We start from the raw sequence: 20,822 nt of genomic DNA on the forward strand, positions 1-20,822 counted from the left end.
TGGCGACATTACAGCATTTCTGCTGCAAGGCTCATTGTGCAGTGCGCGACTGAGGCCCAAAGCAGCAAGCGACTCGTCGTCTTCGTGAAAGCCTCCGAGGAGAGCCAGCCTTCGAATTCACAGACGCCTGATGCGGTGCCATGACTCGGACGAATGCCAGAAACCTTGTCAGACTCGTGAATTCTGAGTTCCTTTGTTTCTATTGTTTGGGCAGTTTCACGTCACTCGCTCGCCGATGAAACAAGCGGCCGGCCCTAACCGGAGGATATCTCAGTGGATATGAAAATGGCATGGTCCGTGGTATATATATTGCCTGAGGATGCGATGAGCCCAGCCACTGCTGCACCCCAGACGTCTTCGACATGGCCCACTACACCACAGCAGAGGCTCTCATGCACGCCTGCCTGGCACACGCAGCCCCCGAGGTCGGCGTGCTCGACGGAATCATAGCCTCCTCGTCGTCCCCAGCGTTGCCGCGGGAACTGCTGCTCATGGTCAGGACATACCTCGTGCCCGCCATCGCCTCAGACCTCGTCGACGCCTCACACAGCGCCCTCCACGCATACGAAGAATCGCTGCGATCGCTGCTATGTCCAGAGTGCAGGCAGTACAACGAAGAGATATACGGGGGAGATGTATGGGAGTGGGAGGGATTCACAGGACCGTGTGGGTGCAGGGACGCAGGCGACATCCGGCGGACCAACAACGCGATGCTTAATTCTCCGACGCGCTTCAGAGATCCCCATCACTGGCTTGAACAGCACTTGTCGCAGTCCGTCATGGCGGCGGCGGCGGCGGCCTCTTCGTCGTCGTCTTCGTCGACATCGCAGACCGACATCTGGTCGTTCGCCAGCGCCATATTCGCGCAATATGACTGCGAGCTCGTGCGCCACATCCCCGCGACCCACGCGCACTTTTCCAACCTGACCGCCTGGAACAACAAGTACGGCCTATCCCCGTACTCTAGCCCGCTCGAGCCCCTGAGCAGCTACATCCTCATACGTCCCACTGGCGATCCAGCCGAGACCGACAGCGACAGCATCTGCGACGATCACACTCGGAGATGGCGTGATCGGCTCACCTTGCAGCGCCTGCACAGAAACCTCGGAATTCCCTTTTTCACGTCCACCGCCTCAGCCTCCCCGTCCACCAAGTCCGAGTCCGTGGTCGGGTCCATGGATTTGCGCTTTGGCTCTCCTCGCAGCCAATCTTCTTTGACACGACATGATCACGATCTCACGAAAGCATCTTATTCGACCGGCATATCATTGCACCCTGTTCTTCTCAGCCATGTCCTCGCCAACACCGCAGCATTCTGCTTCGCCGCCCCAGTCGCACTCTTGACCGTCTGCGCGAAGGTGCTGTGCTATTACACGAGCCCGGGAGCGCTGAGGGTCTTTTGAGCCTTTGCACACCCATTACGATTCACGATTCACGAAATACGACTTTGGACTTCATTTGTACACACTTTGACATCAATGACAATCATCATCACTTGGATGCAATGTACTGATTTGCGTGACGTATGCTCTCTGGACATCCCTGGCACTCGGCAGTTTTCAAATGGCCGCTTAAATTTGCCTGTCTGATTGCATGAGTGACCGCAATGCAGCGCAGGTCCACCTCACTGAGTAAACTCAATACCAGAATCGTGAACAAACTCCGGGAGGCCAACATCCTGCCTCGAGATGAACCACCTCCCAAGCTATGCTCTGGCTGCTCAGGAATCACTGTGGCGAAGATGCGCGAGGCAGGCGGATACAAGTACCCAATCAATGTGTACGATCTCCCGAAATCAGCAGAGGAGTGCGATTTCTGCGACATGCTCGTCGACGTAATCGCCAGAAGTCTTGGGGAAGAGGAACAGTCGGATCGCCCAAATCCAAGGTCGAGGCAGAAATCGGATGCCCGAAGCACGAAGGATCTACCCCGCGATGAGCGATATGCCCTCGCGCTGGAGCAACATGGGTTTAAGCAGAAGAAGAAGGGCACATCTTTTGTGGCGCTGGTGCAATGGCCATTCCCTGGGATGCAGCATGTCGTAGCGATTGAAAAGTTCACGGGCGTAGCAGGGGCGCCAGGAGAAGGCCTTGTTTCTGTTTGCGGGATCTACACAGACTCTGGTAGGCTTCCTATTCTCCGTTGCCGAAGCACTGACTGACCGGTGACGCCTACCAGCTATACGATCGCGGTCTCCACTAGGCATCGAACTTTTATTGGCCCTCAAAGTCCCTGCCGAGGTGGACCTGGACTCGCTTGCGATCCAGGTTAAGTATTGGCGGAGGGCGTGCTGCGAGAGTCATCAAGTCTGCAATGGGCCGGCCGACGCGCCTCCCAAGCCGCCTCTGCCCACTAGGGTCCTTGACGTCCAGAAGGAGCGCTTGTATGAGACGAATCATACTCCTGGTCGATATATTGCACTCAGCCACACCTGGGGAGGCCAGGTAGAGGGTCGCACACTCAAAGGGAACCTCAAAGAGAGACTCAAGGGATTCTCCTTCGACACCCTTCCCCTCAACTTCCGTGATGCGATCAAAGTCACCAAAGCGCTCGGAATGCGGTACCTCTGGATCGACTCTCTGTGCATCGTACAGGACGATGCAGATGATTGGGAGAGGGAAGCCAAGACGATGACGGGGTTGTATATGAATTCGTGGATCACGATTGCAGCGTCGCGAGCGCCAGACAGTGCGGCGGGCTTTCTGGGGAGGAGGGATGTCCCAAAAGCGATTAAAATGCCGGGCGAGGGCGGGGAGTACTTCTACGTCTGCCCAAATGTCGCTCTTCGTTTCGACGAGGCCGTTTTTGGCGCGCCGTTGAATCGCCGGGCATGGGTCGTGCAAGAACGTGTCCTGTCGCCACGGACGCTTCACTTTACTCGATCGCAGGTGTACTGGGAGTGCGCCTGCAAGACCCTAGCGGAGGACATGAACCACCAAGCTAACCCGGACGATAAACTTTCGATGACCCAAACACCCCGCGCCCTCTTCGAAGGAGTCAAGGGGAAAACGCCACAAGCATGGTGGGCTCTACTGGAAAACTACACTGCGTGCGGTTTGACTTATCACTCAGACAAGTTGATCGCCATCCACGGGATCGTTTCGTGGATGACATCGAAGTTCGGGCTCAGGTTCCTCGCTGGAGTTTGGGAAGATAGTGCTTCCGTTGGTCTTCTCTGGGTCGCGGCGGACCGCGAAGGATTAGAGCATTTATCTGAAATCAGGGTTCCTTCGTGGAGCTGGGCGAGCAAAAAAGGCCCTATCAAGCATATCAAAATGCTGGGTGAATACGAAGATAATACATCTACGTACATTACCGGAGGCCCGCCTACAGAAGAATCCCAAACCGCCGAACCTCTTGTGCTCCATGCAGACGTTTGCTCGCTCCAATCAGGGCTGCGTTTCGGACCCTTAAGGACATCGTACCTCCCGTTCGAGTTTGAAAAGTCCAACGCACGCTACCGTCGCATCGAAGACCCGCGTGAAAAGCTTGGTGTACGTGGATGGGCTGTCTTGGATGAAGACTTGGAGTCTCCATCGGAATCCAACACTAACTTTGACGACCTTTATTGGGTTATTGTTCGATGTCAAACAGACACAGAGCCTGAACCAGAGCCGGGGACCAGTATGATGAAGTCACCATTCCTTGATACACAGTACTGCCTTATTGTCCGCAAGGCGGAAAGTGGGGATGGTGAGTATGTACGTGTGGGATCGGGGGCGATATTTGGTGCCAAGCGGCTTAAAATAAAGCGCAAAGGCGTGAAAGTGATATAAACTAGGAAAATCTCGCTATTTTATGTTCTTAGGTCGATAGTAATACTTGTCACGAGTGTAGGATCTCCTACTTTACCAGACCAGGGGTTCAGGGGGTCTTCCAGGGGCACCCGAACGAAGGGCGCTGTTCTCACCATATATTTATCTCAGCTAGCGCTGTGTCTTAGTTCGTATAAGATAAGATACGTGTGCGGTTGTTTTCTTGACATCGACTGCGATGCTCAATATCCAAACGTCTAGTATCGACTCTTCGCCATCTCAACCGTACGATGGCTCGATAGTGCGCCACACTACAACTCGCGGCGCTTTAAAAGTGATCGATCCTCCTAACCCCCTGTTCACCTACAACCACCATCTCATCTAAGAGTAGCGATCATGGTCAAAGCTGTCTGGGCGACACTGATTACACCCCGCGATCCTGCGTACCTTGCCGGTCTCGCGGTGCTTGCGGAGACACTCAAGTCCGTGGGGTCGAAATACCCCTTGGCGGCCATGGCCACGCCGGATGTGGCCCCAGAGTGGCGCGCATACCTCAAGGGACGTGGGATCGTCATCATCGACATAGAATACATGAAACCGGCCGAAGGGGTCGACTCACCTTTCAAATTCGACCCCCGGTTCGCAGATACGTGGACAAAGCTGAGGTACGCCTCATCTGACCAGCCCTGACGTCCTACACCCGAACTCAATCCACACGCCCAGGGTGTACGATTTGCGCGATTACGAGGTAAGGATTTCATTTAGTGCGACGTGATTGTTGATGATGAACTTTTCTGAAGCGTGTTGTCCTCCTGGATTCTGACATGATCGTGATGAGGAACATGGATGAACTAATGGAGATTGAGTTACCCAAGGATTGGGTGGCGGCAGCCCATGCCTGCGCGTGCAATCCGCGCAAGTTCGCTCATTATCCCAAGGACTGGTGCATAGGACTTCTCAGAAGTGACTGGGAATGGCTGACTAAAACAACGTCTAGGATCCCTGAGAACTGTGGACATACAGCCGTCGAAAGTCCTACCAGCCCTCCGCCCGAAATAAAGCCGGACTCCCCTCGACCATACGGACTCCTGAACTCCGGTCTCGTTGTGATTACTCCCTCCTCAGAGCTATTCGAAGGGCTCTCCAACTTCTTAGCCACCTCCCCCGATATCTCGACGTACAACTTTGCCGATCAAGACCTCATGGCCGCATACTTCAAAGGGAAATGGAAGCCATTGAATTGGTACTACAACGCGCTGAAGACCTTGAAGATCGTTCACAAGAAGTTGTGGAGTGACGACGAAGTTCGATGCTTGCACTATATCTTGCCAGAGAAGCCCTGGCATGGGAGGGTAGGCGCGCCAGGAACGGGTGGGGACTATGAGGAGGTCAACAGGTGGTGGTGGGACCGGTTCGCGAAAGTGGAGGATCAGCTGAAGAGTTCTGGTGACGAAGCTGGACTGAGATTGCTTCAGTCCGTGGTCCCTCCACCGCTTTAACTCAGGCACGCCAAGCGACGTGCACTTGATCTGTACGAAACCTAGAATATGTTGTCAGAAGGAAGGAAGTCTATGTAACAAAGCTCAATCTTACCTTTGCGTGCACGTACTATCCGCTAAGTCTGTGCACTGGCCCATTCTGAACGCGAGTAAGCCAGCTTGTGCAATCATTATGCCGTTGTCGATGCAGAACCTTGAAGCTAATCAGCGACGTCGGCCACGTTTACAGGCTAATATTACCTTTCGTCCGTTGCAAATACTTGGCCACCCCTCTCCTTCGCCATTATGCCCATCATCTCTTGCAGCCGTTCGTTACCTTAGTCACACCGCAACGCGTAAGCCTCCGGCACGTATATGTGAGGCAGAAGGGAAGAACGTACATCCAACGCCTCCCACAATTAGAACTTCTTTGCTGCCGATGTGGGCCATTGCACGTTCCGTAATTTCTACAAGCATCGAAAATATCGTCTCCTGGAGCGAGAAGCATAGATCGGCTGGGGTCACGACATCCTCAGAATCCGATCCGGTCCCATCCAACCGGAATCGTTTATCTTGCGTATAAGCCTCGGTGGAGGTGAGTATACCCGAAAGACTAACATCCATGCCCTTCGTCGTATAGGGAAGCGGCAGAAGGCGTTTGCCTCTGAGAACGGCTGATTAGATGAGGAACTGCGCATAAACAGAAGCATCACTTACTTCTTCGCCTCTTGTTCGATGTTGTAACCTGGGCTGGGATCATTGCTGAGGTTGATCACACGAGCGAACCGATCAAGGCAGTTTCCTACTGCGATGTCGAGCGTCTCACCGAATATCCTGTAGCATTGACGGGAATATGCTATAACCTGAGTATTTCCGCCAGAAACGTATAGAACGACTGGGTTCTGGGCTCCAGTGATCTCGCGACCCATTTCAATGTCTATTCGTAGATCAACAATGATTCAGACAGAGGAGGGTTGTGAAACGTACGACCAACGCAGTGGTTCACGCCAACAAGGGGTTTGCCGTATAATTGAGAAAGCGTTCGCGCTACTAACGCTACTGATTGTAACGGTGCACCCATACCAGGACCTGAAATGAATGTCGATCGCATCAATCAACCAAAGGCTGAGCAACACCCCACACCTTTCGTGTAGCATATGCAGTCCAAATCATGGATCGATACTCCCGCTTTCTGGAGAGCATCTTTGATCACGCCCATGATCCACTGCCGGTGATGCAAAGCCGTGTCCCTTGGCTGAAATCCCTCTCCCGGCGGAGTAATATACGTGTGTCGAATGTTTGAGAGAACAGTACTCGAACCATCTTTAGCATGCTTGATTATGCCAGCACCGAGCTTATTGGCGGACCCCTCGAGGCCCAGGGCAAGGTATGGCCGATCTGCAGCTCGGATGTGAGTTTTCGGGCAGAGCGCATAGGGCGATCATTGACCTGGCCGCTGGAGAGGGGCAGGCCTGGATGTACGAGCGGGCATGATCGTACTGTCAGTAGGCTTTTGTGAGGCCAAGAACAATCGAACAATCGGAGACTGGTGAGCGGGTGAAGCGGTCTCCGTCTCGTCTAGCATTTGAACCTGTTAGTAACTCCGAAGTATTCTCACGGTCAGTAAATTTGTCCCACAGTCATAGAGGACGCCTCGATCGACCGAAACGTCCCCATCGGCCGCTTTGACTGAAATGGGGTTGGTGTGGGTGTCCGAATGTTGGATTGGGACAATTTACCAGGGGTCAACGCTTCAGCACCACAATAGAAACGTCTGCTTCGAAAAATAGAACCCGGGACGTGGGTATATATTTGCGATCCATCTCGGAATGGTGTGTGTCACCAGGCGGTAGGCCAGAGTGAAAGCGTGTATTCATTTCTGCATCAATAGATGGAACAACGATAAAAATGAAACTGTTGCTAATGCAGACAACAAAAGTGACGTGAAATGGTAGAGAAGCGATGTCTGTCGACCTAGTGAGTCGTGGACGCAGCATGCTAGTTGATGTGATGCCAAGATGGGCATCAATCAAGCTGGGTTGATCAGAATGAGGCCATTGGCAGATAGTCCCGGGCGTATGCACTGAATTAAGGCGGCAATGTGTCCTGGACGAGGCCCGAGTCGTAGGGAAACGTGCGAGATGACCTGACGCGGGCCGTAGTGCCAGAGCTTCGAGCGGCGTACGACTCCGGATATCGGGCTGTGAAGTGCGGGGAAAGTGAGTCACCTTGCTCAGGAATTGCTGATGTGACGCTACTTTGACTGCTGAGCGCCAGGGATATATATTTCGGCAATCTGAGCACCAAAGTTCTGGATTGGCGCAGGCAGAAGAAAAGCTGAGCCACCTTGATCCAGTGATGCCAGGACTGCGATGGAGTGTGGAGGGGACCTAGTCTAGCCAGAGCACGTCCAAAAGCGAACGAGAAGATGCCGGGCTCGGATAACATTTTTATTTTTATTTTTACCGCCAGAAAGTGAACACCACGCTTCGAGGGCGTGCAACCCGAAAACAAATGAGCCCGTCTCTTGATTGTGATTGGGCTGATTGTTGATGGTCGCACAGGAAAGGAAGAAGGCCGATTATGTGAGCTGGAATATTTCGCACTCCGATGCCTGAATCTCGCCCCCGCTTCCCACGGTCGCCCTCTTTGTGTCCCCATCTCTTCTTATAAGCCGTTGTCTCCTCTCCACCACCATCCCTACCGCCCTTCCCGCTTTGCTTTCTTCGTCTTTAATCTGTGAGTCGCTTTGCCCGCCCTCTGGCTGATGTTGGGTGCAGTTTGGGTCTTGCGGTCAGCCGTGCTTGTGGGCCAGATGGCGCCTCGAATCAGACCACCTGGAGGTCAGCCTGCGTGTTAGCTGTCAAGAACCTTTTCGCTTGATTTTTGCGGACTATGATGATAAGCGGCTCGACTGTTGTGCTTGCTGCTCTACTCGTGTTGTCAACCGCCCGACCTGTTACGTGTTCCGCAGAACAGCCTTGATCCACACGCTGCCCTGCCCCTTCATGCTACAAAACCCTTGCCGCCTCACTTCATCTTTTCACTCACTCACCTCATTTCCCCCCGCATTCAGATACTTAAATTCGCATCCACCCACCATCGATGGCAGACAGCTCATCACACAGACTAGACCTTCGTGTAGGAGGCAAATACCGTCTTGGCAAGAAGATTGGCTCTGGATCTTTCGGTGAGTCGCAATGCCCCCTTTCCCCCGCTGTTTGCTTACGCGGCTTTCACAGGTGATATCTACCTCGGAATCAACATCATTTCGGGCGAGGAAGTTGCCATCAAGCTTGAATCAGTCAAAGCCAAGCATCCGCAGCTCGAGTATGAGTCCAAGGTTTACAAGACTCTAGCCGGCGGTGTCGGTGTGCCATTCGTCCGATGGTTCGGAACTGAGTGCGATTACAACGCCATGGTGCTTGATCTGCTCGGGCCGTCCCTTGAAGACCTTTTCAACTTCTGCAACCGCAAGTTCAGCCTGAAGACCGTGCTGCTCCTGGCAGATCAGTTGGTGAGTAATCAGTCATTGTCAAGGGTTTATTTTTAACCCTCTGTCAAGATTTCTCGCATAGAATATATCCACTCGCGCAACTTCATTCACCGCGACATCAAGCCAGACAATTTCCTCATGGGAATCGGCAAGCGTGGCAATCAAGTGAATGTTATCGATTTCGGTCTCGCGAAGAAATTCAGAGATCCCAAGACCCACCTCCACATCCCGTACCGCGAGAATAAGAACCTGACGGGGACTGCTCGCTACACCTCAATCAACACCCATTTAGGCGTCGAACAATCTCGTCGCGATGATTTAGAGTCGCTGGCATACGTCCTCATGTATTTCCTGCGTGGCGCTTTGCCGTGGCAGGGGTTGAAGGCGGCTACCAAGAAGCAGAAGTACGACCGCATCATGGAGAAGAAGATGACTACTCCCACCGATCTCCTTTGCCGTGGATTCCCTAACGAGTTTGGGATCTTCCTCAACTATTCACGCGCTCTTCGCTTCGACGACAAGCCTGACTACTCGTACCTCCGCAAGCTCTTCCGCGATCTCTTTGTTCGTGAGGGTTACCAGTACGATTACGTTTTCGACTGGAGTGTGCAAAGGGGCGCCACTGACGACAATGGGGCTGGCTCAAGCTCGAAGACCACCCGTCGTAAGGTTGTTCAAGAGGAGGATGATCACCGTGCTAGTGACAGAATGTACGGCCTTTACCTTCTTTTTGACCGCTGCATGTTAACGTCTTCTTGACAGGTTGCGCTCTCATACTCGCCAGGCGCAACAAGCCGCTCCCGGCGCTGTCGGTCAACAGCGTGGGGGACGCAACCGTGACGATCTCTGGTAAATGAACTCAGCCTTCCTGGTTTGTTTGCGCTGTGCGCTCCGTGTGGCCGAGCGAGGGGGGGCGGAGGGAAGGTGATAGGTTTAGCTCGGTCATGGCAGTCAGAGGGTTGATAGGTCAACCCATTAGCGGGTCGGAGGATATGCTCGCGAGTGGAAGGTGGTGGGTCGACAGCAGATGGTCCATTTTGGGACCTCCCCGGTTTCTGGTTCCATAGCCATTGGATTGTTTCCTTCGCTACCCACTCTCGCCCTTCCTGGTATCATAGCACAAGCAGCTCGACGACCGTAGGGCTACGTCTTCCACTTGTGCCGAACGAACAGACCCGCCACGTCCATCCCATGGTTACTTTTTTCTCGAATACGGACGCCCTTTTCCTTTCCAAGTTGAATCGTTTATTGCCTACGGACAGTGATGAAGATTCAATGTCCTTTATATCCCTTTATCACTCTGCGTATTATCGCACATACATCTCCCCATCTGGTTCGCGCCCGTACCATTCTCCTTTGTACAGCCCAAAGGGACTGGCTCCTTCCCCTTGCCGTATATAACAAAACGTTGCGTTATCTGTACACATCACCTTCTTCAACGTTTATACTCCCCCACATTCCTTGGATTTCACTTTATTCCTTTTCTTTCTCAGCACTTGTGGTCCTTCCATCCCCCACCTCCCCCAGTATCTGGCATGTCGGCTAGATACGGTCGAGGGCGAGCGGAATGGAAGAGGGCGTCGCGTCTGGGTACCGATTGGGCTGCAAGCGTGTTGATTTTCGAGGGAGTTTTCGCGAGATTTCGGCAATGTTTACTTCACGACCTTGTTATGATCCCCTCATGAATTACTCCGCTGCACTTCACTTCACTTCACGACATCTTTGCTCAGATGCTGGTGTTATCCATTATCCATACATCCAATACTCCACCCCTGTACTAGTCTAATATCCAACCCCATTGTGTGTGTCTAATTCTCGCTGTCAATCATAGCACAATTTGAGTCGTGGCACGAGTCCTCAAGTATATGTATTCAGCTTCTTTAGCCACTGAACTCTCTTCGTTTCGCAGCAGGACGTCGCCCAGTATGTTGTTGAGTACGATGGTATGGGCGAAGCAGCCAGAGGCGTCTCCAGAGGCCGTAGACCAACATGCACAAACAGAGGCCAAACAGACATGGTCCACGTCTATCAACGTCTCGACACACATCGACGCTCTCTACAAAATGTCCTCGCTCTCAATCATGTTCCCGTCGAAGAAGGAGGAAGAGAGCGGCCTCAGCTCCTACTATAATAACAAGACCACCATAATACAGGAGGCTCGCGTCTTCAATGATTCGCCAATTAGTCCACGGAAGTGCAGGGCACTTTTGACACGCATCGTATACCTCCTTTACATAGGGGAGACGTTTGGGACGCAGGAGGCTACGACACTGTTCTTTGGAACTACGAAGCTCTTCCAGCATAAGGACGTGAGTCGCGCTACTTGTGATGGGAGACGGCGCATTAATGAGTGTGTGATGTAGAGCGCACTCCGTCAGGCGGTGTACTTGGCCATCAAAGAACTCGCGACGACGGCGGAAGATGTAATCATGGTCACAAGCAGCATAATGAAGGACATGCAGCCGAATTCTGAAGTGATATACCGACCAAATGCAATTAGGGCACTATGCAGAATCATTGATGTGCGTGGAATCTTTAACCTCGTGGATTTCGACGCTGATTCGGGATGTAGCCGTCAATGGCGCAAGGTGTCGAGCGGTTCTTCAAGGCCGCGATTGTTGACCGGAATCCATCCATCTCATCCGCTGCGCTCGTCTCCGCGTACCATCTCTACCCACACGCCAAGGATGTCGTGAAGCGCTGGGTGAACGAAGCGCAAGAGGCCGTAAATGCTAAATCCTCGTCAAGTTTCTTCGGCTCTGGTTCAGGAAGTGGTTACCTTGGATTTGGCTCTTCTGCCCCCAGTGGTCCTCAGACGATTCCTTCCACGAGCTATGTTACGCAGTACCATGCCCTCGGTCTCCTGTACTTGATTCGCCAACAAGACAGGATGGCTGTTACCAAAATGATCCAACAACTTGGCGGTGGTAAATCTGGTAGTGGCACCACGCTCAAGAACCCGATGGCTCTTTGCATGCTCATCCGTTACGCGGCAAAGGTCATTGAAGAGGATCCTAAGTGCGTATATCAATCCTGGCCTGTCGTGTAACTGCTAACGGGCGGTTACTAGTACTCAACGGCAAATGGTAGAACTCCTCGAAGGCTGGTTACGACACAAGAGCGACATGGTCAACTTCGAAGCCGCTCGCGCTATCTGCGAAATGAAGCACGTTACACCGGCGCAACTCACGAAGTCTATCTCAGGTCAGGAGCGGAGTGTCACGAAAGTTACTTCCCGTTATTAACTTCCTATAGTCCTTCAATTGTTCTTGTCCTCGCCGAAATCTGTTCTGAAATTTGCCGCAACACGGACGCTCGCTGCTCTTGCTCTTACCCATCCATCTAGCGTTTCGACGTGTAACGTTGATCTTGAAGCACTCATTGCTGATTCAAATCGCAGTGTCGCGACCTATGCCATCACCACACTGCTTAAAGTGCGTTACTCATTGACTTATTTAGATTGTCACTCAGATAGGATCAGACCGGTAACGAAGCCTCAGTGGATCGGCTCATCAAACAAATTACTGGATTCATGGCAGAAATCAGCGACGAATTCAAGGTCATCATTGTCGACGCGATCCGTTCCTTGTGCCTCAAGTTCCCCACAAAACACGCATCAATGCTGTCATTCTTGTCTGGTGTTCTTCGCGACGAAGGCGGCTACGATTTCAAGCGTGCTGTGGTGGAGGCGATGTTTGACATGATCAAGTTCATTGGCGAATGCAAAGAACAGGCTCTATCCCATCTATGCGAGTTCATCGAAGATTGTGAATTCACGAAGCTCTCGGTTCGCATCTTGCATCTTCTCGGTATGGAAGGCCCTAAATCCCCCCAACCGGCAAAATACATCCGTTTCATCTACAATCGTGTCGTGTTGGAGAATGCGACCGTTCGAGCCGCGGCCGTCTCTAGCTTGGCTAAATTTGGCGTCAACTCTGGTGATGGTGGCCTTCGGACCAGCATTGGGGTTCTCCTTAACAGGTATTCTCTAAAACGTGTATTCATCTCCCTCAATTAACCGCTCGGTTAGATGCCTAGACGATGTCGATGATGAAGTACGCGATAGAGCTGCTCTATACCTGAAGGTCTTCCGTGAACAAACTCTCGCAGATGTTTATGTCAAGGAAGGTCGGTTGTATGTTACTTGACAGGCTGACGGCATCTGACTTTGCCAAAAGAGTCCGTTTATTCCCTGGCAGCGCTGGAAGCGAAGCTCGTTACCTACGTCAAAGATCCATTAGCTTCGGGCGAAGCGTTTGACGTTTCCTCAGTACCCAAAATTAGTCGGGCTCAGGCCGCCCAGGAAGCTGCACGTACGTTGCTTCGGCGGGGTTGTTTGCCTTTTACTTAAACTTTCGCAGGACCGAGTACGCTGGATACGATTGGCATACCCACTTCGAAGGCTTCGACTTCTGATTCACCCGCGCCACCAACACAAGCTGAGCGCCAGTCGGCTTACGCAGAACAGTTGGCTGAAGTGCCGGAATTGTCTTCATATGGACCTGTCCTCAACAGCAGCTCGACGCCAGCGCAGTTGACAGAAAGCGAAACAGAGTACCAGGTTACATGCGTGAAGCATATCTTCAAGGAGCATATCGTCTTCCAAGTAAGCTATCAATCTCATCGTTCATTTGTGGCTCCCATCAACCGACCTTCTAGTTCAATATATCGAACACGCTTCCGGACACAGTGCTTGAAGGCGTGTCTGTGTTTATGCAACCTCAGTCAGACGACGCAGGGCTGACAGAAGATTTCATCATCCCCCTTCCATCACTGACTGCCGCCACTTCACCTGGAATCGTCTACGTATCCTTCACACGCGAATCACCCGAGACCTACACCATCGCATCATTCCAATGTACGCTCAAATTCGTGAGCAAGGAACTCGATCCATCAACAGGCGAACCCGAAGAGGAGGGTTACGAAGATGAATACCAATTAGAGGAGGTCGAGCTTAGTGCTGGCGGCGATTACATTGTGCCCAGCTACGCAACATTTGGTGCTGAATGGGACAGACTTAAGTCCGGACCCAACGCCACTGAAACATTTGCCTTATCTGCTATGGAAAGCATCAAAGGTATGCTAGTTTTCCCCCGATACTGTATAGTCGGCTGATCTCTGGTATAGCCGCCTGTGATTCTATCATTGAGGTTCTGGGTATGGAGCCCTTGGGTGGGACAGAAAATCCTGCGCCGTCATCCGTTCACACACTACAGCTTTCCGGGTTGGTCGCAGGTGGAGGAGGCAAGGTTCTCGCTCGGTGTCGGATGACATTCTCCAGTGGCCAGGGAGTGACATTGGAGCTGGCTGTTCGTGCGGAGAAGCAAGAAGCCTGCGATCTGGTGCTTGCAGCTGTAGGGGGCTGATACGTCCGCACATAGATGTTGTACCATTCTGGATTTGTTGAATTAGATTCTTACCACCAGCGCGGTTTCCATTGGGCAGCTGCAGTGATCAGTGATTTCCCAACCCGGATCCGGGGTAATTTGTCGAATCGGAAAAGGAGGCACGCGCTCGGCGACCACAGAGATCGCTTGCCGGTCACGGTTGTCTCACTTATAAAGCTGGTGAAACGTACGAGATTTGTCGTTCAAATATATGAGGTTAATGTCTGAAAGGGCAGCTTCGACCGCGACAACCTCATAGAGCACCGCCAACAACCATGCCCGCTTTAGCTGCTGACCCTTCGCTTCCCACCGCGCGAGTCATCCATGTCGACACAAGAGGCGCAGTCATTCTCTCGGAGGAGTCGCCAGAGGTATGTCTTATCACACAAGTTGGCGTGCTCAGTCTGCTGACCAGAGTGCTGTGCAGACACGGGACAGCAGAGGAATCTATTTGCCAAACCACATAGAGCCAGTGTCTCATATTGCCGTCGACGTGAGTACAGGCCCTATGCTGCAGTCGGGTGACCTCAAAACTCATTTTTGGCTGTAGGTGGGGGGCTCGCTAGCAAAGGTGGTCTACTTTACACGCTCTCCAGAACCGCCCTCGTCGCCGTCTATTGCCGCTACACACGGGTCTGGGCCACACAGCGCCATATCAACCCCCCGATCTCTATCACCCTCCGAGGATGGCAGCCACTCGCCGTCGTCTGCCAGCATCAAGCGCGGCGGCGCACTCACTCCGCTGGTGCTAGACACCCCTAACCACCTTGTCTCTAACGGAAACGGCCTCTCGGGACTGCATGACGGGATGCTGCGGGAATCCGTGCTTCGGCGAGCCGCGCAACACTTCCCCGGCGGTTCCTTGAACTTCGAGCGGTTCGAGACGGACGATATTCACGAATGCGTGGAGTTCATCCAGTCCTTGATCGAGAGGTCGGCACAGGTGAATGGCGTGTCCATAGAGGAGATGAGGAACGGGGTGAAGATCATGGCGACGGGCGGAGGCGCTCACCGGTTCTACGAGCTGTTCAGGGATACGCTAGGGGTGGAGGTGAGGAGAGAAGATGAGATGGAATGTCTTATCGAAGGCCTCAAGTTCATCACTCTCATTCCGGACGAAGTCTACTTCTTCTCCGACGAACTCATTCACAATGTCTCCCATCCGATGCTAGCACTGGAACGACCAAGCCCCGATCCACCAAAGTTCCAAGTCACCTTCGAATCGAACCCAACGCCACAGCTGCCATGTCTGCTTGTTAACATCGGGTCTGGTGTGTCGATCATCAAGGTTGACGAGGATGGCAGGTTTGAGCGTGTCAGCGGCACGAGTCTGGGTGGGGGAACACTGTGGGGGTTGCTGAGCCTCTTGACACCTGCAACAACATTTGATGGTAAGCTAATGTTTGTCGATGTACACGAGGCATGCATGCTAATGAAGAGCTAGAAATGTTGGCTCTATCGGAGAAGGGAGACAATGCAACGGTCGATATGCTAGTGGGGGATATTTATGGACAGGACTACAGCCGGCTCGGCCTTAAATCGACGATGATTGCTAGCTCGTTTGGCAAGGTGTTCAAGAAAGGAGGAGAAAAGATACAATTCTCATCTGAGGATATCAGCAAAAGCTTGCTTTATGCCATCTCGAATAACATCGGTCAGATTGCGTGCGTATCACACCACCTTGCCGTATCTCGACCCCGTGCTAAGATATGTCCATGCGATTTAGGTATATGAATGCTGAGAAGTACAATCTAGACAGGATATACTTTGGCGGATGTTTCATCCGAGGTGGGTGTTTTTCATGTTTTGTTATGCCATGTTATGCGTGGAGGGAATATTGCGGCTTATCTCTGGATCTTTCCTTTTCATTTAGGACATGCTGCCACGATAAGTACACTCTCATACGCCATCCGATTCTGGAGCAAAGGCACAAAACGGGCGTTGTTCCTTCGCCATGAAGGATTCCTGTGAGTTTTTCATCGCAGCAATTGCCGTTCACGCGGAATTGCAGTCCTGATCAGTCATCCTTACCTACTATTCACAGCGGCTCGATTGGGGCATGGATCAAGAACATTGTGCCGGAAGAGGAGATAAACAGCCCTACCTCTCCATGAGGTATTGGTCATTTGGCCGTTGATGCTATCATGAAACTGCAAACTGCATTGCACGGCACGCGCAGTGGCCGGGATCTAAATAACTGTCGATTACTTGCTGTATATGCAGTGATATCCTTTCTTTGATCAGTACGGATTTACATGTAGTGTACTTTAGAGTGTGCTGTCCAGACACCACACGTAGTAGTATTTGTATTCTATACATACTTTTCACGTTCGCGTAGCTATTCTATCTAATTGTGTTGCTTGCATGGTGATGATGAGAACTTGAAGGAAACTGCCAGAGTGAGTGTGGGAGGACGCCTGACACCCTTGTGACAACTATAGAGCAAGCTCAGCCAGGCTCAAACTCAGCCTTGGATCACCACCACAGGTCCACTAGCTCGTGTATTCGGTCGTACCCATGGTTCCATAGATGGTGTCGATGCATATCAGCAAATTGACTGCGTATACTCGATAGCAGTTCAATGGCCGGGACCGACCGCCTTTGAAATTGGGATAATACGCCAGAATTCGGTTTACTGCAAGCGACCGCATGTGCGTTCGTGCAGCGGAAGCAACTGTTACCATCCCGTGTGTTTGGGAATTGAGATGGGTGCGGTGGCCCAACGATATGGGTCCTTGTATTAGGTTCGTCGAGTTCATGCTTAGTCTGTTATTAGTTTCGCTATCAACTGATCTTCTGATTCACTTGATGTGATCATGCCCGTTTATTTCGTGAACTAGAGCAATCATCATTGAATGTTCATTGCTAAATTGCAATTGACATTGAGCGCATTTCCATGCACATTGCAGTTGCACACACGACATCGCAATTCGCGTAGCAGCGTGTATTTCGGGCATGTATGATTTACGCCCTTTGGGTATGTCCCCGGTGGGCCATATCATTATGGACGGCTAATTGCTATAGACTCGGAGGCACGCACGGCGCTGTACTGCATTGCTGCATATGATGAAAACTTTGGCGGAGTCCCAGGACTCGTGGTCATCCTGTGACTATCATTTCCTTTCCTGAGAAGGACAATGTCCGTTGCTTCCCCGTTGCCTGGGTAAACACGAACTACTCATCGTCCTAGGTGGCTAGAACCCAGGCAATGTCCACGATAGCAAAGTGAGTCTTTGCCCACGTCGCCATCTAGTCCCTCTGACTAGCAATGTATTTATCTAGTACTACCGAAGGAGGCTATGATGGTGTAAGTTGGAACACCGGACGGTGACATATCAAACCGGCATGGGGGGACCCCGAAGCGTAGTGATACTGATGTTTTGTTTTGTAACAGGGACAGGCCATATGGAAACTGATGGGTTTGCAGGGATGCTGTCTCAGTGGTGGTGAGCTTGCGACCGTTCTACCTCCGACCTCCCGGCGGCGAACGCCTCGATAAATTGAAGCCAGCGTCGAGACGGCTTGATGAGAATCTCGAATTAATTCTGAGGCATAATGGAGCTTCCCCGATTACCTGCATGGCTGGTATGTTTTTTTATTTATACAAGGCAGTGGAGACGAGCAACGTGCTAGCCCAGTGCAACATCATAATCAGCGTCACTGTCATCCCAGCTGCTACACAGTATAACCCGATTCGGTAATCAGCGTCAGCAAGGGAAATCGCTGGCTGAGAGATGATGCACCCGCCGTGTACGCTGCTCTAGCGCCCTTTTGAGGTCGTCGACGTCGTTTGCGACGATGAGGAGGACCGGAGCAGCAGAGTGGACGGTGAAAGAAATAAAAAGTCGGAAATATAATAAATTAGCTATAAACGATCGGAGAATTAGAGCTGTGGGAAAGTGGGAGAATGGGATTGGACTTGACCCAAAAAAGTTGATGTCAGCTCATATAATGCACGGTTTCAAGTAACTGCTATTCCTTCCGGTACCACTATCATCTCTCTAATGGTAAAAAGTCCCCGCCTCACCTGGCCCATGATCCCAGACGACCTCGACGTCGAGCCACACAGCGACCAGCCCTCCCGCCAACGGCCTGCTGCTGCTGTCAATATCTGGAACGCTCCTTCACAACAAAAGAAACCCAGGCACAGACATTCCCCAGCTGCAATAGCCGCCCTCAATGAGCTCTACGACAGAGACGAGCATCCAGCCCTCGAGCTGCGCACATCCCTGGCAAAGCGTCTAGGAATGTATGTCCTTTCTCTTTGGGGCCCGTATTGATTGCTGAGAAAGTCTCACTCAGGGAGGTCAAAACCGTCAATGCGTGGTTTCAAAATAAAAGAGCTTCATCAAAGAAACAGCGCAGCCGGGGTGGAGTTCCTTCCCAGCGCACGTCGAGAGGCAAAGGCGCAAATACCCCTCAGGACCTCCACAAATACAACGACGATCTTGAGGACGAGGACGATTATTCCCGGGCAGATAGTCCTTATTCGCTTAATAACAGTTCTGTATCTATAGCTGGTTCAGACAACCCCTCTCAGACGGTATCCCCTACCTTTTACGCAGGAAACCCCGACCACACTCATTTCCTCGTCGAACCCACCGATATGCCTCGCAAAATGCGCAATAGGCCCACTGCAGAGCAGACAGAAGAGCTTCGCAAGCTGTACAATCAAAACCCACACCCTTCAACGGAGCAAAGGCAAATGCTAGCAGAACGTATCAACATGTGAGTGATACCTCCTATACCCTCGGGGAGTTTATCATCATCCCACGTTGTCAATGTGATGAACTGAAACTGACTTGACGATTGTCTCCATACTTTATGTCAATCCTGCAACTATTCCAGGCGATACCAAAGCATCACGAATTGGTTCCAAAACCAGCGCAGCCTTGCTAAAAAGCGGAGGGAAGACGACGGTGATGTCTCTACAGATTCTCCGTCTAATAGCCGGGAATGGCCAGAGCCAAATAGGACTTTTGCCGCTTTTCCGCCCCCTTCTAGCCATCCTTCGCTCCATTTACCTCCTCCTTCCACACACCCTTCTCTCGGCCTCCCATCGGCCTCTGCCCCTCCATCTCGGCGCTCTGTCAGCGTAACACCCTCTATCATTGGTGACGAGCCTTCACCTTCGAAGAGATCTAGACGGAGCGGTACCCCATATAGTAGTACTGCTCCTTCATCACGACCGAGACGGACCCGGCCCGAGCCTTATCAGCTCCATGCGTTAAAGGAACTGTCGGCAAAAACAATCAATCCATCCATTGAAGCACGCACGGCGCTTGCGCTTGAAATAGGAATGTGAGTGCAATTTTCTATTCCCATCAGTCTTTTTAGGTGCTCACGGATCCTATTCGCTTCAGGGATCTTGGTAAAGTCACGAACTGGTTTCGCAACCTTCGACAGACGGCTAGGAAGCGTGCGTCGAAGAAGATGGGCAGCGGCGATGATGATTATGAGGACAACGATACAGAGGGTTATATTGCCCTCAGTCTTCCGTCGGCTTCTGTCTCCCGCGCGAACTCGCCATTCGTTACTTCATCATCATCGTCTAGTCACGATGTAGATGACTCTATGGATGTCGACCATCACCACCGGTCTGAACCCCGCCGAAGACGAGTCATCCGTGCACTCAGCGAGTTTGATATGGAGACCCCCAGCCAGCAAGCATCTGATGATGGTGCAAGCGACGAGGACTTTGAAGAGGCGGTCACGCCGTCTCCTGACCCATCTCCCTCCCCTCCATCACCCACAGACATCCCCATGCCAATGCCAATTTCCATGCCGATGCAGCTTCCTTCCCCACCCAACCACGGTCACACGCATGCTCATGTCGATTTGAGGATGGTTCTTGACCAAACATACCCCAGCGAGATGGACAACAAGTCCGCACACTCCTCGAATGTGACGATTGAAGACGCTCTTCTGTTATTGAGCTTCCATCAACGCGCTGTGCATTAAAAGTTCCCGTCTGTATGTCGAAAGTATACTACTGGTGAGTGATTACGTTGTTGGTTGCTTCTCGCGGATTCTGAAGAAGGCATTGTAGATTATAAATATATACATACGTGTCGGCCATCGAACATTCGCGGTCGGCGCTGTACCTTTGCCTTGTACTTTATAATACGCGATACCAACAGGTCAAAGGGACGTACTTACCGCTGCTGTCGCTCGTTTCTCGTTACTCGCTCACTGCTGGACACCACTCATTACACACTGTTTCAACACTTGCCACCCATGCACGCTCATACATACAGCTTATACCTTTGAGATAAATTCCGACTGGCTAAATCTTTTCGTTATTCGTTATTCAATGTTACTATTACTTACAAACTGCTTTACCCACCACTCATCCAGTTACCCTCGTTTCGATATCGTACATATGCATTACTGATGTGTTTGCCAAATTTATCTGATGCCCTGTAGATCATGTCTGTGAGCATCGCTTCTAATAATGGAGTGTTTCAGAATAAACAAACTCCTATGCCCCTAAGGAATAAGCGCCGCCTCTTGAGCGTGCTGCCGGTCCCCCACACTCGGGTATTGGCCCAACTGCGGACGGTTGCTAGTTGGTGTATTTTTTGATGCCGTCTAGAATATCTGGTAGCTCATCTAAAGTGAGGTGCTGAATTGAGGATTCGCCTCCAGTCACGCGTTTTCCAAGTCCCAAGATGGGAACTGCCGGCCAGGGCACTCAGTGCTGGGC

General features: G+C 51.9%; 7 protein-coding genes across 7 annotated transcripts; 6 read left to right on the forward strand and 1 right to left on the reverse strand.

The window, feature by feature from the left end:
• Positions 1 to 362: 362 nt before the first annotated feature.
• Positions 363 to 3,697, forward strand: PC9H_003205 (uncharacterized protein; the record flags this gene model as incomplete). The annotated part of the gene is made up of 4 exons (XM_036772798.1): positions 363 to 1,358; positions 1,613 to 2,123; positions 2,179 to 3,624; positions 3,678 to 3,697. The coding sequence occupies 4 exons, from the start codon at positions 363 to 365 to the stop codon at positions 3,695 to 3,697; spliced, it is 2,973 nt and encodes a 990-aa protein (XP_036634271.1).
• Positions 3,698 to 4,151: 454 nt separating this feature from the next.
• On the forward strand, positions 4,152 to 5,254 carry PC9H_003206 (uncharacterized protein; the record flags this gene model as incomplete). The annotated part of the gene is made up of 4 exons (XM_036772799.1): positions 4,152 to 4,420; positions 4,479 to 4,503; positions 4,556 to 4,698; positions 4,753 to 5,254. The coding sequence occupies 4 exons, from the start codon at positions 4,152 to 4,154 to the stop codon at positions 5,252 to 5,254; spliced, it is 939 nt and encodes a 312-aa protein (XP_036634272.1).
• A 1-nt stretch (position 5,255) lies between these two features.
• On the reverse strand, positions 5,256 to 6,725 carry KAE1 (putative tRNA threonylcarbamoyladenosine biosynthesis protein kae1; the record flags this gene model as incomplete). The annotated part of the gene is made up of 8 exons (XM_036772800.1): positions 5,256 to 5,295; positions 5,349 to 5,447; positions 5,495 to 5,570; positions 5,635 to 5,897; positions 5,951 to 6,170; positions 6,221 to 6,322; positions 6,377 to 6,631; positions 6,683 to 6,725. 8 exons carry the CDS (start codon positions 6,723 to 6,725, stop codon positions 5,256 to 5,258), a joined length of 1,098 nt encoding a protein of 365 aa, XP_036634273.1.
• A 1,613-nt stretch (positions 6,726 to 8,338) lies between these two features.
• Positions 8,339 to 9,582, forward strand: HRR25 (serine/threonine protein kinase; the record flags this gene model as incomplete). The annotated part of the gene is made up of 4 exons (XM_036772801.1): positions 8,339 to 8,423; positions 8,476 to 8,750; positions 8,799 to 9,439; positions 9,492 to 9,582. The coding sequence occupies 4 exons, from the start codon at positions 8,339 to 8,341 to the stop codon at positions 9,580 to 9,582; spliced, it is 1,092 nt and encodes a 363-aa protein (XP_036634274.1).
• Positions 9,583 to 10,654: 1,072 nt separating this feature from the next.
• On the forward strand, positions 10,655 to 14,095 carry SEC21 (coatomer subunit gamma; the record flags this gene model as incomplete). Its single annotated transcript, XM_036772802.1, has 11 exons — positions 10,655 to 11,038; positions 11,093 to 11,251; positions 11,302 to 11,747; positions 11,800 to 11,933; positions 11,985 to 12,163; positions 12,211 to 12,710; positions 12,760 to 12,857; positions 12,908 to 13,042; positions 13,091 to 13,335; positions 13,389 to 13,806; positions 13,857 to 14,095. The coding sequence occupies 11 exons, from the start codon at positions 10,655 to 10,657 to the stop codon at positions 14,093 to 14,095; spliced, it is 2,937 nt and encodes a 978-aa protein (XP_036634275.1).
• A 296-nt stretch (positions 14,096 to 14,391) lies between these two features.
• PC9H_003210 (uncharacterized protein) lies at positions 14,392 to 16,230 on the forward strand (the record flags this gene model as incomplete). Its single annotated transcript, XM_036772803.1, has 7 exons — positions 14,392 to 14,487; positions 14,544 to 14,609; positions 14,667 to 15,507; positions 15,561 to 15,780; positions 15,843 to 15,904; positions 15,990 to 16,083; positions 16,161 to 16,230. The coding sequence occupies 7 exons, from the start codon at positions 14,392 to 14,394 to the stop codon at positions 16,228 to 16,230; spliced, it is 1,449 nt and encodes a 482-aa protein (XP_036634276.1).
• Positions 16,231 to 18,120: 1,890 nt separating this feature from the next.
• PC9H_003211 (uncharacterized protein) lies at positions 18,121 to 20,077 on the forward strand (the record flags this gene model as incomplete). The annotated part of the gene is made up of 4 exons (XM_036772804.1): positions 18,121 to 18,365; positions 18,419 to 18,844; positions 18,965 to 19,417; positions 19,480 to 20,077. 4 exons carry the CDS (start codon positions 18,121 to 18,123, stop codon positions 20,075 to 20,077), a joined length of 1,722 nt encoding a protein of 573 aa, XP_036634277.1.
• Positions 20,078 to 20,822: the final 745 nt, after the last annotated feature.

Source organism: Pleurotus ostreatus (genome assembly GCF_014466165.1).
Source record: "Pleurotus ostreatus strain PC9 chromosome Unknown scaffold_2, whole genome shotgun sequence".
Taxonomy (NCBI): domain Eukaryota; kingdom Fungi; phylum Basidiomycota; class Agaricomycetes; order Agaricales; family Pleurotaceae; genus Pleurotus; species Pleurotus ostreatus.